General features: G+C 35.0%; 1 protein-coding gene across 2 annotated transcripts in view; it reads left to right on the forward strand.

The window, feature by feature from the left end:
• COL22A1 (collagen type XXII alpha 1 chain) overlaps nt 1-17,141 on the forward strand; it is a 578,696-nt gene that overhangs the window by 377,276 nt on the left and 184,279 nt on the right. For both annotated transcript variants that reach the window (XM_074264749.1, XM_074264757.1), the window contains 3 exons: nt 11,653-11,706; nt 12,542-12,595; nt 15,590-15,643. In XM_074264749.1, the coding sequence (XP_074120850.1) occupies nt 11,653-11,706; nt 12,542-12,595; nt 15,590-15,643 (162 nt within the window). The remainder of the gene's footprint in view (nt 1-11,652; nt 11,707-12,541; nt 12,596-15,589; nt 15,644-17,141) is intronic.

Genomic DNA, 17,141 nt, shown 5'->3' on the forward strand with positions numbered 1-17,141 from the left:
CTCTGGATGTAGCTGATTCTGTCCATCATTGATCAATTGGAATTGGATTAGCTCTTCTCTATGTTGAAGATACCCACTTCCATCATCATACAGCCTCATACAGTATCACTGTTGAAGTGTATAATGATCCCCTAGTTCTGCTCGTTTCACTCAGCATCAGTTGATGTAAGTCTCTCCAAGCCTCTCTGTATTCACCCTGCTGGTCATTTCTTACAGAACAATAATATTCCATAACCTTCATATACCATAATTTACCCAATTGATGGACATCCATTCATCTTCCAGCTTCTAGCCCCTACCAAAAGGGCTGCCACAAACATTTTGGCACATACAGGTCCTTTTCTCATCTTTAGTAAATCTTTGGGATATAAGCCCTGTAGTAGCACTACTGGATCAAAGGGTATGCACAGTTTGATAACTTTTTGGGCATAGTTCCAAATTGCTCTCCAGAATGGTTGGATTCTTTCACAACTCCACCAACAATGCATCAGTGTCCCAGTTTTCCCACAGCCCCTCCAATATTCATCATTATTTGTTCCTGTCATCTTAGCCAATCTGACAGGTGTGTAATGATATCTCAGAGTTGTCTTAATTTGCATTTCTCTGATCAATAGTGATTTGGAACACTTTCATATGAGTGGAAATAGTTTCAATTTCATCATCTGAGAATTGTCTGTTCATATCCTTTGACCATTTATCAATTGGAGAATGGTTTGATTTCTTATAAATTAGGGTCAGTTCTCTATATATTTTGGAAATGAGGCCTTTATCAGAACCTTTAACTATAAAAATATTTTCCCAATTTGTTATCAGCTAAGGTTTTACCATTAGTAAGTAGCAGAGACAGGATTCTAATCTAAGCTTTCTGCCTTCTAATCCAGAGGTTTTTCCACTATACCACAAAAAGTAAGAAACTTACCTTCTGTCCAAAAAGAACTAAGCCTTTCAGCTCTTGATACCATTTTGTGACAGACCCACTATGTGAATGATGCTTACAGTGAAAGCTTTTAGCCTCAAGATAAAAGACCCTTCATCTCCTTGTGATTTTGTGTGGAAGGTGGGGGTCATGATCTCCATGAAATCAGAAATATTGTAAACTTAGACCGCCTCAGGACTTAATCTCTACTTCTATAAATTTAAGACTTTTCATTTATAGGAAGACTTACCAAATATGCCAATGAGTGAGACATTTTACTTTTTTACTTAAAACATTTATTTTTCATCTAAATGACATGAAATTTTAGATACATGGATGGAAGGGTGAGGGTAGAAAAGGAGAAGATACATGATCATCAATATTGGACTTTAGATATCAAATGTCTTTTAGATATTCAAATGACTTGCACCATTGATGTTATCATTCTATAGATAGTCTTTATTTTATCAGAAATCTTCATAACTTTGTCTTTTTTTTTTTTTTTTTTTTTTTTTTTTTTTTTTTGAGGCTGGGGTTAAGTGACTTGCCCAGGGTCACACAACTAGGAAGTGTTAAGTGTCTGAGGCTAGATTTGAACTTAGTTCCTTCTGAATTCAAGGCTGGTGCTCCATCCACTGCACCACCTAGCTGCCCCTTAATTTTGTCTTGAAGAAGTGAATATAAGATTCCAAACATTATCTGTCTAGGACCTAATAGAGCAGACCTCTTATCTCCATACTCCATACTCATATTCCATACTTCAATTATTTCTTATTGCCTCTCCATAACTTCTCTGCAACCTGCTTGCAATCATATCACTAATCACAGTTTTATCTGCCTTATAGGGATATTTGATTTCTTTTTTATTATTTGACATTGGGGAGACATTCTTCCTATAACCTCTGGCTAAATCAAGCTATTCTTTTTAAAAATTTTTAATAATAGCTTCTTATTTTCAAATTCATGCAAAGATAATTTTCAACATTCATCCTTGAAAAATCTTATATTCCAAATTTTTCTCTCTCTCTTCTCCTCACTCCTTCCCCTAGATAGCAAATATTGCAATTTAGTTTAAAAGTGCAATTCTTCTAAAATATTTCTACATTTATCATGCTGGACAAAAAAAAAATCAGATCAAAAAGGAAAAAATGAGAGAAAAAAAAAGCGAACAACAATGTTGTATCCAATATTTCTGTCCCTATAGTCCTCTTCCTAGATACAGATAGCCTTTCTATTACAAGTCTATTGTAATTGGTCTCAAACTCTATCTTAATATTAATCTCACCTGTCTAAAACCTGCTATATGGGATGGAATATTTATCTAAAATCCTTAAATAAGAACCCAGAGGAAGAATCTCAACTGCCTTGACTCCTTGGGGACATTTAAATCATCCTTCTCAATCGGCCTATTGTGAATCCTCTAAATGTAGTTTAATCTGAAATCTTCTTTTTAACTTTTATGGCCTAAAAGAAATATACAAGAGTGCAATATGTAAATGAATCATTTCTCTATAACTCTGATGTAATTTTGCCTTGTCAGAATCTTCATAATGATTTAAATTTTCTCTGAGACATAAACTTGTGCTTGACAATAATAATAAAACCTAGAATTTTTACTTCCTAATTTCTATATACAGATATGTGTTTGGCAATAGTTACCTACAATATAAACTCAAATTGAGGATATTTCTTTCATAACATGTTTGCTGTGTGACTTGAAAGTGGTCATGTGTCTGCTCTGGGCTTCAAAGTGCATCTTTAAAATAAGGATGATGTAACATGTCTTAGAATCATCAAATGGCAGAAGTGGAAGAAAACACAAATTATTGTAATCCATTAAACTAATATGATCTATTGATTAATTTGGGGTATCTTTGGGCTATCTAGCTATAGATATGGAACAGAGATGAAGAGACCAGGGAGGATTATCTGGTATGACATGGTTCTCTAGTTCATCAGAAACTGGGATCAGAATGCACATCTCCACGTTGTTAGTTGAGTTCTAGTTTGGCTGCAGTCTTGAGTCAGGAGCTAGGAGAATTTAGCCCCAATCCTGACATTATAGCTAGTTTGCTTGAGAAACTCACTTTTCCCTTGTTCTTCATTAGTAAAATGGAGGGGCTGGACATAATAAGATACAATCCTTTTTTAGCTCCACTATTCTGGGTTTTATTTGCAATATTCCATATCTATAGTCCCTTTTGCCTCTACCATTCCATATCTGTCTTTTTAAGATCTTTCCAGTTAGTCTTCATTCTATGATTTCAGTCTATGCCCTTTGCAACTTTCATGTACTAGGATTCAAAGTGTTTGACTACACTAAACATTTCCTCACTGCTGCAGACTTGCTGCCAGTGAGGAATTTAGACAGAGAATCCAGTAAATAATAATCAGTTACTCAGAGAGAACAGGGGGAGGAGAATGGTAGAAAAATTCACCAGTAGCCTGAGGGCTGAAGAGGCTGAATTTATTCCATTCAGTCTAATGGGCATTACCCTGTCCCTGCTGGATTCCTGCTACATCAATATCAGGACATATTGCCTCTCCTAAAACCATGATTATCTGAAGCTTTTTCACTGTTTGCTGATCTTTACTACATCATAATGGGTCCTAAATGGCAGGGAGAGGCCAGGCTCCTGCCTCCCTTTGCAGCTTCCTGGGCACTTGTGTATTTCTTTCCCTCCATATCTGCTGCTGATGGTGGGAAAGCAACAGATTCTATTAAGGGAGGGTCCTGAGAGCCTTGTCACCTTATTTTTCAAGGAATTCTTCTTTTCCCTAGAGGCAAAGTCAATAGCAAAGTCATATTCTGCCTTCTGTTTTTTGCTTACTGGACGAATTCTCCTCCTCCTCTTCCCCAGATTTTTTTAAAAGTTGATTTCAAATCTTTGTCTTTTTCCTATTGCTCCTTAAAATACCTATTATTATCATTGCATGCATTCATTATATGTAATTATATTATTATTGTTATCGAACTAAAGCATTACCTTATTTGAGGCCCTGTGGGGGATACAGAGTAGTTTTGTAGAAATAGCTCATGATAATAAAACAATTATATTTCTATATCACTTTACAGTTTACAAAGTTCTTTCATTTGAGTGCTTCAGGCAGGGACAGCAGGTACTATTGTCTCCATGTTACAAGTGCAGAAAATCAGACTCAAGATAAGTAACTCATTAATGCTAGAGTTGATCCTTCAGATGAAACTTTTTTAGCACCTGAATAAAGTAATTTTTTTTACTAAGCCAGAAGACAATCTATCAATAAATCTACCAATAAGCATTTATCAAGCACTTACTATATGCCAGGAAACAAAAATAAATGCTAGAAAGACAAGATTTCCTTCTATTGGGTGGACAATATTCACATAGAAATCAATGTCAAAGGTTTTCAAAATCATCAGGAGCTGGTGGAATCCAAAAATAATTTCACATAAATGTTGATGCTTGAGCCAAGCTTTTAAAGGAAATCCAGGATTTTAAGAGGTGAGGGTTGGATGGGAGTACATTTTAGGCATAGAAACTAATTTAAAGGCACAGAACTATTGTGTAGAAGGCTTAAGGCCTTTTTGGCTGGGTGATAGAATGGGGCAAGGGGAATGACAGCTAAGAAGTCTGCAAGGGCTTGAAAGAACAAGAACAAGTTTGATTCCGAAGGCTCCATATGGAGCCAAAGGAGTTTATTGAGCAGTATAGGGGTGTAATCAACCTGAACTTTAGAAGTGACTGTGGGATATAAGGAAAATAGATAATGTTGAGGTTGGGAAAGGGACCCTCAAAAGTTTGGAGTCACAGACCAGTGTTGTGAGATGTCTCAAAAGAATTTGCAGGTTTGAGCCTATTTCCTGGTTAAGGGGCAAAGTTTATTGTAATTGTAATGCCAATTGAAGTGGGCTAAGTTCCAAAAGAATTTATCCAAGTTCTAAGAGAGAGGAGACACCTTTATTCAGCTTTTTTTATCATTGACGTGTTAATTCTGTGGCACAGAGGTGGGACAGAGGAGTTGGTTCAACATCTTGGAAGTTGGTTCTCATTGACCAACAAATTATCACTATTATCTCAGAAGTTTGGTCTGTGGGACTAACCTGAGACCAGAAGCTATCTCACAGTGAACAATGAATTGAAGAGTGGTCTATTCAGAATAAGACAGATTGTTGTTCTTAGATCGGGTGTGGGAAGTCCCTGAGGAAAACTCTAAAGCCAGAAAATTTAGGATTACTGACTTATTTTTAGAACAGAAGTCCCCCTTAAGCTCAGGGGACCTCAAAATCATTGTTGTCTCCCTAGAACCTATATTCCATCAATAGGACCAGGAAAAGATTAGAGAACAAATATATCATTTGATCCTCTATAACTCTGAGAAATAGGTACTATTATTATCCTCATTTGACAATGGGGAAACTGATGCAAAGGCGGTTAAGTGATTTGTCACAGTCATATAGCTAATATATGTCTGATGCTAACCTTAGGCCTTCTTGATTCCAGAGTCACACATTCTGAGTTTGAGGTGCTTAAGGGACATCTGATAAGAAACGTTCTCTTGTTAGCTGATAATACCATTAGAATTTATTTTAGTATTTGCTGTATGACTTTTTTGAGACTTAGTTTCCTAGTCTAAAAAAAATGAAGGTTTGACTTAGTGATAGTTAAAATCCCTTTCAGATCTAAATCTGTGATTTTGTGATGACTTCTGAACCTCAGTTTGCTACTCTGTAAACAAGGACTTGGAAGTAGATTTCTTAAGTCTCTTCTAGCTATAGCATTTATTTTCGAGCATTTCACATTCCAAGATCCCTGCCAGCTCTGACATTCAGTGATTCTATCTGGGAGAACAGTTGTTGCTAATCCTGGTTCACAATTACATTTGTCATTGTGAATTTGTAGTTAAGTGATATAGCCATCATACTGTGGTATAGACAGTGACAGGCTATATGTGCTGGGCATGGATCCAGGATTTCCAAAACTGAGACCAGACTGAAGAATTAAGTTGGTGTAAAAGTCCAAAGCAGGCAATGGTGCTGTATCCGAAATGAGCTGAACTTACAGTCTGCATAGAGAGTGAGGATCAGAACAAGAAGTAGGTAAGGTTAGGCTATGGTGTTTCATACTTATAGTCCCTGTAGATGAGGAAGCCAAAATCCATAGATCACCTGAGTTCCCAAGTTTTGAACTGCAGAATGGCCAAAGCCAATTCAATGTTGGTACTAAATCCTATACCAATATAGTGCACCTGGGGAATGGAGAGCCGTCTGACTGTCTAAGGAGGGGCAAGCTAGCCCAGGTCAGATCTGGAACAGGTTAAAACTTCCATGTCAGTCAGCAGTGTGGTTGGGTAGTGAGTGGAGATGTAATTTTAGCTTAGGATGAAATTGAGTCACCTAGTTTCTTGTTGTCCCACAAAAATAAATTGATTAAGGATCATGTTCGATAGACAAGAATACAATACAGTTTTGAAGACTAGAGCACCTGTACAGGCCAATAGCTAAAGCCAGCAATCTGGAAGAAGGGAAATCTACAGAAGCCGAAAAAAGGAAGGGGCAATTGTAAGAAGATGATGTCAAGACTTGAATAACTGAGGTAGATTTGCTATAATCTCAATTTTACAGAAGAGAGAACTGAGGTCCAAAGAAACTGAGACATTTTCCAAAGGTCACACATTCATTAAATGTCTCAGGTATGATTAGAACTCAGGTCTCCTGTCCCCAAATCAATCAGAACAGGGATACTAGGAAGAAGATGTAAACACAAGAGTCAGGAGGCAGCCAGAAACGAATGTAGAAGGAATAGAGTAAGTCTGGTATTCAGACCAAAAAGAGAAAAATCACAGAATTTGAATAGTAAAACATCAACTAGTCCTATTCACACAAAATCCTGAATGGTTAAAGAGGCTAAAATCTAAGGATTAGTGAGGCAACTAAGGTGTTAATCCCTGGTTCAGATACCTCTCAGAGTTAACATCATAGTGGTATTTGCATAACTACCAGAGGAGAACAGATTAAATTTATTGCAATTGATTTCAGAAAAATACCAGGACCACTGAGAGAAAGGTATGAGGAAAACAAATTCTAGTTCATTTTATAACTCACTGTAGATGGAATATTGGTCCTGGAGTCAGAAAGAATTGTGTAACCTTCAGCAAGTAATTTAACTGGTCACCACTTCTTAGCTCTAAGTGGAGAAAATAATAGCACCATTCTCTCAGAATTGCTGCGAGGATGAAATTGAGATAATGTTTGTAAAGTGTATTTTAAATCTTAAAGCACTGTATAATTGCTACCTATAGCACCTATATTTCCCAATATATCCCTCTCCTCTTGCCTCCCCAGAATAAAGAATAAGAGAAGAATATAATAAACTGTAATTCAGCAAAAAGCAATCAACATGAACAAAGTCTGACATTATTCACACTATTCCACAATCGTAATTCCCCACATCTCCTAAAGAAATCTCTCTCTTTAGTACAAACCCTGCTTGTTATAATTTTTATAGCAATCTGTTTTAATTGTCCAGCAGGTAGGGCTTGGTGAGTGAAGAGAAAGTAGTGTTTGATGCTTGAGCTTGATCTTGAAGAGAAAGACCTCCTGTGTTGAGGAGCCCATGAATTCATTCATAGCAAAGACATAGAAATTGGTGATGGAAATTTGTCAGAAATGGCAATGAGTCCAGTTTGTCTGGACCACAGTATTTTTGTATGTATTTGTGTGTGTGTGTGTGTGTGTGTGTGTGTTTGTGTGTGTGTGTATGTGTGTGTGTGTGTATGCATGTATAAGAGGGGTGGGAAGAGGTGATATTCATGAACTTGGCAAGATAGAGTGAGGGTAGATTGCAAAGGGCCATAAAAGCTGAATAGAAGATGAGTATATATGTAACACTGGAGTTCATATAATTCTTGCCATGCTTCTGTTTTTATCTTCATCATTTTTACAGCACAGCAATATACATGTAAATGTAAGTTCATGCACCACAATTTGTTTAGCTATTCACAAATTAATAGGAATCTATTTTATTTCCAGTTCTTTGCTTCTACAAAAAGGAGCTGCTATAAATATTTTAATGTTTATTATAGAGCCTTTGTTTTTATCCCTGACCTCCTTGGAGTTCTGCCTAGGAGCAGGATCTTAGGGTCAAATGGTGTGGACATTGTCACTTTTTTTGTATAATTCCAAATTACTCTCAAGAAGGGTTGAAACATTTTCCATTTTTGCACCTGTCTTTCCACATTCACTCACAAAATGACTGTTTTCATCTTTTGTCATCCTTATAATTTATTGGCCATAAGACAGAGTTGTTTTAATTCAAATTTTTTATTATTAGTGATTTGCAGCATTCTTTCATATGGGTGATTATATTTTGCAATTCTCCTTTTGAGAATCATTGTTCCAGGACTTCAGCTGTTGTATATTTCTTTTTTGTTGCTAATATATTTTGTAGATCTAGGTGTTTGTTTTTTTCTCTTTTTTTGAAAATAGACATTTTCTAGCAGACCCATCAATGGTAGAATTACCACATGAGATACTGAGTTCCATCACATCACTAAGGCCACATTCAAGGAGAGGCTGGTTAAACACTTGTCAGGAATACTATTGATTTGATACCTCTATAGATATAGGGTGGACTACATGCTTATTAAGGACCTTCCAACTTTTCTGTAATTGTTTGACTTCAGAAATAAATAAACCCCAGTGGAGAAGACTGCAACTTTGAAGGGCCTACAACAGATTCTTTTAAATTGAATTTATATCCGTCAGCCACATTCGCCTTTTATGCTTAAGGTGCAAAATCTCTTAGCTATGGGTTCTGCACAATGGACCAGAGAGGAATCAGAGAAAAAAAGGCAGGTCTTGACAATACCTGTGCTCATTTTTTCAAGGAACATTCAGTACTCCTCTGCTGCATTTGGGCTAAATTATACTTGTGCATTTTTAAGACATTAAATGGGCAGACAGAGAAATGGAAAACTATTCTCTGGGAACTATTCTTTTTGTGTGGATATTTACTGCCCTCTCGTGGTCACATGTCTTTCTGTGCTACCATTAAAAAAAAAAAAAACATTCATATTCCAAAAGATGTGATAATATGGGAGCTAAAGTGATTGAACCCCTGCCCCAAGCCTTTAAAAATATTTTTGACATTAGGCATGTAGAGGTTTCTCTCCAATAGTCTTTTCCTCATGAGACACTTTAGTTTTATTAACAACTCTCTAGAACTTTGTTTCAACAACATGATGATGTTAGATAAACTCATTTTCTAGATAAGGAAACTGAGATCTAGGCAGGAAAAATGATGAGAGGGATACAGAGGGAGATATGGAGGGAGAACGATAGAGACAGAACACAGAGAGGCAAATAGAGAGAGAGAGAAACAAAAAAGGGAGAAGTAGAAAGAGACAGAGACAAACACAGAGAGAGATAGAGAGGGAGGGAGAGACAGAGACATAGAGGGAGACAGGGCGATAGAAAGACACACAGAGAAGCAAAAAGAGAGACAGACAGAGAAAGAGAGAGAGAGAGAGAGAGAGAGAGAGAGAGAGAGAGAGAGAGAGAGAGAGAAGCACAAAGAAAGGGAGAAATAGAAAGATACAGAGACAAACACAGAGAGAGATAGAGAGGGAGGGAGAGACAGAGACATAGAGGGAGACAGGGAGATAGAAAGACACACGGAGAAGCAAAAAGAGAGACAGACAGACAGAGAAAGAGAGACAGAGAGAGAGAGAGAGAGAGAGAGAGAGAGAGAGAGAGAGAGAGAGAGAGAGAGAGAGAGAGAGAGAGAAAGAGAGAGAAGCACAAAGAAAGGGAGAAATAGAAAGATACAGAGACAAACAGAGATAGACAGAGATAGAGAGGGAGGGAGGAGAAGTTATTATATATTTATTTCTAGGAACTCATGAATCATCTAATTCAACAATCTTAATTTAGAGTTGAGAAAAGTAAGACTCCCAGAAGCTGAATGCATTGATTAGGGTTACATGGCTAATAAGCTAATATTTGAACCTGGCTCCTTTGACTTTAAAAGCTGCATCTTTTTCTCTCTATCACATATGATTTAAGAACTCACAGTTAGTTAATACTCTTAATGTTTAAGTACTTAGATGTGCATGCACATGCATACACACACACATACACACACACATGCAAATGTGTTTAGTTAAGTTCTGAGTAGAGGTAGTAAAAGAGAGCCATTGTGAATACAGAAAGTTGGTATAATTCTTCTTGAGGCATGAAGGTTTTTATGAAAGAGTCTATTGCTTCCTGAAGGGAAATTAGGAAATATAATTGAAATAATTAATATAGTTTTTAATGTATCAAAAACACATTACTCCTGAATGGAAGGCTGTGAAATCAACTTTGAAGGGAGACTGCCTAAGTGAGAAATTGAAATATTTCTTAAAGGATCACCTATTTAGCAGAAAAGGTTTGTGGATTAAGTAGAGATGAGACCTCAAATAAGGTTATAAATTAGAGGGTCTTTTTTTGCTGAAGAAATCAGCTTATTTTTGTGTTATTCAGCACAACTAGAATAGGAACTAAAATTAATAAATAAAGGAGTGTACCCAGGGATAAATATTAATAGGATAGAACTAATGGAAGGAGGAGCAAAAGACATATTGGATAGTCTCTACTGGTATATTAAAGTAGTAAATATAGGGGCAAGATGATTTATGGTGGCAAATGTTGGACAGTATATCAAGAAATGGAGGTGAACATTAAGTTTATCATTAGTGAGTGAGAATGGGAAAACTGGACTTTGAACAAAGTGGTTGTAACCTAGAATGGAGTCTCAGAATTCTAGACCTTGGAAGAAATACAATTCCAAGAAATGGATTAGGTCTGAAGCATAGTAATAATAAGACAAAGAAAGATGTCTCTAAAGATATGAAAAGTTAAAAAGAAAATTTGTGCTCAAGTTGTCAGTCAACCTACTAATACTTATTAGGCACATATTATACAATGGAAAATATACTAGGTATTCATGATGCAAGAAAAAAAGCAAACTAATCCCTGATCTCAGTGAGCTTATATTTTATAAAGGAAAAAGCATTTCCATATACAAATAAGCATGTATAAACTATATGCATAATTTTAAAAATTGATTTAATTAGGGAGATACTAGTGATTGATATTGTCAACAATGAATAGTGATAATGGGATGAGGGGGAAAAGAGAGACTATGAGCTTTACTAATACTACTGAAAAATAGCCTACAGGTTGGAAGATCCAAATTGAAATATCTATTAGAAGATTACAGATCTGGAGATAACTCCCTGCCTTCCTTCCTTCTTTCCTTCCTTCTTTCCTTCCTTCTTTCCTTCCTTCCCTTCCTTCCTTCTTTCCTTCCTTCTTTCCTTCCTTCCCTTCCTTCCTTCATTCCTTCCCTCTTTCTTTCCTTCCTTCCCTTCTTCCTTCCCTTCCTCCTTTTTTCTTTTTTTTCTCACTTTTTCTTTTATTCTTTATTGCACAGCATCTTATGAAGGCTATTTACTAAAATATTAGAGGATTATAACTGCCTTAGTATAAAGGGCTCTCATAATAGTGATACTAGAAATCGATATATGTTCCAAATAAGTATCATTATGATTGTATTATAGAGAACATTCCTATTCATATGCAATTTGGGTTGGATTTCCTCTCCAATGCCTTTAAACCAAAGATGATTGCAAGTTTTAATTTATAGGGAAATTTCTATTCCTCCCTTCCACCATTTTTGATGTATCAGCCCATTTTTCTGTTTTCCTTACAGGGTTCTCAAGGATCTCCTGGTGTCCCAGGACCACCTGGGCCAGTTGGCCCCCCAGTAAGATTGACTTTGTTTTATTTCCAAATTCATTTATTTATGTATTTATCACATTTTGGGTTGGGAGTAATATAAACAATATGAAGCATAATTTAATCTGTTTAGAAATATATCAGTGTTCACCATCAGTTATTTTAAATGGAAAGGCCATGTAAGAAAGATATTCTCATCCCCTTTCTGAGAACCTGCTACTTTAATCAAATGATATGAGGCTATCAACTAAACACACACACACACACACACACACACACACACACACATATATATATATGCATATATATACTGTTGTCAGGACTAGTACAAGTTCCCATGTATGGTGAAGTAAGGCACCTATGAATTTGTGGTAAATTGCTTGAGACCTAATATGTTTGTTTGCTTTCAGGTCTGTCCATTTGCAAGGCCCTTTTTGTTTGTGAAAAAGAAAAGATACATCATGTGAAAAATTACTTGTAGAGATAAGGAATAAAGCTATTATTACAAATTATAAGCATGGGCTGAGTCAAAAGGTTCTCCATTCATTAGATGTTTTAAGGCAGATCTTAGATAAATACTATTTTGTAGAGGAAGTTTCTTTTCTGGAATAAATTGAACTAGATACTTTCTGAGATACTTTTCGAAACTAGGATTTTGTGGATTCATGAACTGCCATATGAAAGATATCAGGAAAAATAGTCCTCTTCTGTATGAAAAAAATGATTAAATTCTGAGAAACTTTCTAAGCTGTAGATCATATAAGAAGAATTCAAATTGTGTGATGGGCTAGTTATAGATCTTTTCTATCTTCTTGGCAACAATGCTGAACTAACAGCTTCTTTCTATGGGTTTCCTCACCTAGGGCCTCCCTGGAGAGATTGGCTTCTCTGGAAAACCTGGTCAACCTGGACAACCAGTAAGTACTCTTCCACACACTTGTGAAGTTGATAATTTTTAACCCAAGCATAGATCTTTAATTTTAACCTAATTAGAATTCTTATTCTCAGACTGGGTCTCACATTCTAACCTATCATTTCTATAAACATTTATAGATATTTATGTCTATCATGCACTAGCTATTTTTGGAAATGTTAAGATATATTTAGGTTATGACCTTAATACAACATGTTTTCTATTCCTTTCAGTTTTGTGTTATCTGCAAGCTAAGCTTTGCTATTTTTTGGCCTCTCTACAGCATCTGGGACACACTCTCCTGCTGCATATTACCTCTTCTCTAGGTTTTCTTTCTTCTGGTTCTTCTCCTATTTTACTGCTCACTCCTCCATGGTCTTTGTTTGCTATCCTTTTATCGATTTGTTGCTTTCTTAATTATAACTTAAGGCTGTATGACAGCCCTTGTCTATTCTCTTTTCTTTCTCTATTCAATCCACTATTTCAATTTGGATCTCATGATTGGACACTAGTTTAATGATAATTTCCATGCATATGACTCTAATATGTATTTGTCAAACTCAAGTCATTCAAGTGAGTTCCAGATCTACAATCTCCTAATAGATATTTCAATTTTGATAATACTTTAGTCGTTTCAAAGTCAACCTATGGAAAGCAGAATTCATTATATTTTCTCCCAAATCACCTATTTTTTTTTTACTTTCCTATTTCTATAGAGAGCACAGCCATCCTTTTTTTACCCATTTTTCCAACCTCAAGATCATCTTCCATTCTTCATTCTCACTCACTCCACATATTCAAGAATTTTCAGTATCTTACCTCCTCAATATTTCTCATGAGATCTCCCTTCATTACTCACACAGTCAATAATTTAATTCAAATACTTTCCATTCTTAACTAGACTATACTAATATCTTCCTTAGTAGTTTCCCTGCCTCAAGTTTTTTTCCCTTTCAAATTTATCCTCTCCACAGCTATCAAAATGATTTTAATGAAGTGAATGTCTGACCATGTAACGCCCTTAAATACTGAAATTCATTTGCTTTCTATTGCCTCTAAGTTAAAATATAAACTTCCCCAATTTTTTTTATTTAAAATTCTTCTTAATCTAACTTAAGCTGACTTTTCAGCCTTCATTGCACATTATTCTCACTTGATAATATAACCAAATTGACTTTCTTGTTGTTCCTCATTCATGACATGCCATCTATCACTGTATATTTGCCCCCTTGCCTGGAATGTACTCCATCCTCGTTACCGCCCTCCTTGCCTTTTAGAATCCCTTGTTTCCTCTATGATTCCATTCAAGTAGCACTTCCTTCATTACTTTCTACCCTCAGCTGTCAGTGCCCATCCTTACTTTTTATTAACTTTATATATATATATATATATATATACATACATAAATTTGATACATATATACATATTATAAATGTGTGTACATATATAAATATATATATATGTATATTATATTTTACCTTTCTTAATTGAGTATCACCTCATTGAAGACATTGAAGATAAAAAAGTTTTTGTCTTTGTATATACAGAATCTGGCATATTAGTAGGTATTTTATAAATGTATGCTGATTGATCTGAAAATTGATAGTTTTGTCCTTAAAAGTAGTTTTGCTCCTTCTTTAATTTTTCACTTGTTTAAAATATATATTTTAAAATGTTTGTTTTCATTCTTAGAATCAAACCTAAATGCTATTTCCTTTTAGGTGTTAATATTGCTCACATTCTTATAAGACAATGACACTTTTATATTACTCCTGTGTTAGCTGTTCTTGATTCTGTCTTCTATCTATATCTTTTAAAATTCTGTCTTGTTTTAGTAATTCCTTGTATATCCACAATCATCTCATTAGAAATATCCTCCTTTTATTCTTCCTTTGAATCCTTAATGATTTTGTCATCAGAATTTTAATCATGAGAAGATTTCATCTTTCTTTCCATGTGAATTTTATATCTTTCTTTGTAGAATATTGGACTACTTAATCTTTTTATTATTCCACTGAAATCTGATTTCTCAGGAGTTGCTGCTCTGCACTTCTTAGAAAGAGAACCCTCATAATTATTTGATCAGTTAAAATCTCCCATTTTCCATGAGTTCTTGACAAATTTATGAGCTCTTTCCCATAGTCAGCATTTTTTCCTTCCTTCAGACTAGGTAGTCTCGAGTGTGCTACTCCAATACTTTTGCTGCTCCATTATTCCTCAGCCTAATATAGTTCTTTCTACATTTCCACATTTTAACTTGTGCGTTTTTTCCCATAGCAATATTATACTATCATATCTCATTTTTCTAACCTTTTCTCTTTTGAATGCAATGCATTTTCCCATTGTCATAGTTTGATCATAACCCACAACCAATCACAAATTATCTATATAAATGGGTCCATTGTACTTCCTTGCATTAAGATCTCTTATCAGCCTCTCTGTATGTATTTATAGACATCTAAGTCAATGAGCTTTATGTTGGCTTTTATTTTCTTCAACGTTCTCTCCTATGAATTAATAGTCTTTTCCATCAATAACCTATAGGACCTTACATTCATAATCTTCTTTATATCATTCCTATTCCTTCATAGGAAACTTCCTCATTATCAGAAGTAAAATCAAAACTCAGATATTCCTGACACCAAGTATGGTACTATGGCCAATGTATCATGTCACCTCTATACCACTTATTATATATAGTCTATTTTTGTTTTGATGAATGACACATAATATGATAAAGTCAAAGGAAATAATAAAAGTGATGTTAAATAAGTTGAGACAGAGTGATCAGTTCCATGTGTGGATACCCAGGGAAAGTTTCATCGAACTAATAGTCTCTGAGTTAGGCTTTAGAAGATTTCAAAAAGCAGAGATTTGTGAAGAAATTAATTAATCCCAGACAATACAGACTTTGCAGTATCTAAATTACAAAGCAACTTTCTAGATTGAAATTATTTTAATATTCATATTTCTAATCTATTGTTCTTTTGGTAAAAAGGGTTCTCCTGGTAAAGATGGGACAAATGGACTTCCTGGATTGCAAGGACCTAAGGTTGGTATCAAATAATAAATTTAAATCTGGTATGTCCAAAATTGAAATTCCAAAAAAGGGCTACTATCATCATTATTCATTACCAAATAAATTCATCATCAGAAAGCTGTGATAAGGGTTATCTTGTCAGCTTGTAGTTTCTTACACTTTTGATTTGATTAAAGGATTAAGTCTATCAGGATTATACTCAGAAAGAAAGAGGAATTAGTTTATGGACATTACCAACATCAGTTTTTCCAACTGTTCATGACGGTGGGGAGGTCAGAGTGGGGAGTGGTGTTTGGAATTGGTGGTTTTGGTTTTAGCCATGGAAGCTGAGCTAATCTGATTCTTAATTAAACATCCAGCAGTATATCACTGCTTTACTTTAATAATGCTGTCAGTAATACTATCACTAATATACATATATATTAATATATATATACTAATATACATGTGTATTTTATGTATATACTTGTACATGTATATATGCAATTTCTGCTCATAGAATTACTATTATTAATCATACATTACCACTATTATTTTCTTCCTCTTTTTCCTCTCTTTTTTCCTATTATATGTGATTTCACTGGTACAAAGGTGTTTTACTTCTATTTATTAGTAACTGATGTTTTAGAGCTTTAAATATAGCATTAAAAATAATTTCCTTGCCAACTAACTTGAAAAAAGACTTCTTTGAACTTAGTCAAGCTGGTTCTTGAAGAAGAGACATACACACTATGACCCTTCCACAATTTTAGTACATAATCATTATGCTTAGCATAGCACCTAGCACACAGTCAGTATTTAATAAATGCTTTGGTGGATTTGCAGCCCACCACATTTATTTTCTGAAGACTAGCCTCTAGTAATAAAACTTAATGTTTGAGAAAGGTAATTCATTTGAGATCATAACAATAAATATTTGAACTATTTCCAATGCCTGGGGAAAATATCCATTCTTTACAATTTAAAGCATGAATCAAAGAGTTCACTTAATATATATACTATATAATATAAGAGTTCACTTAATATAATATAATATAATATAAAATTAAAACTAGAACTACTGATTAGCTCATAGAGAAACTAGTCTTTATAAAGTATAAGCCTTCCAGATCACCAAAACCTTATTTGGAGAGATTTATCACTAGTGGGTCAATTGTCCAGGAATAAATTAGAGGGAGGGCCACAATTCTTCTAAAATATTACCTCTCATAGATAGAGAGAAATGGGTGGGAATATCCTCACATTGATGAAATCAGAAGTTCTTGAAATCCTGAAGGATGATTGTATAAGATGTGGTGAAGAGGGGTGATAACGGTCAAGAAGACTTCAATTATTTGTGTATATACAGTAAACCTTTCATATTTATTACTTCATTTAGTTTTCCTACCAACCCTGTGAAGTAATTGGTAATGGTATTATTAGGTCCATATTATAGATAGTAGAACAGAATCTCAGAAAGATCACTCATTCAGGGTCAAGTGATAGAGTCAATCTTTGAACCCAGGCCATC

This window comes from Sminthopsis crassicaudata, chromosome 1 (assembly GCF_048593235.1).
Source record: "Sminthopsis crassicaudata isolate SCR6 chromosome 1, ASM4859323v1, whole genome shotgun sequence".
NCBI classification, from domain to species: Eukaryota; Metazoa; Chordata; class Mammalia; order Dasyuromorphia; family Dasyuridae; genus Sminthopsis; species Sminthopsis crassicaudata.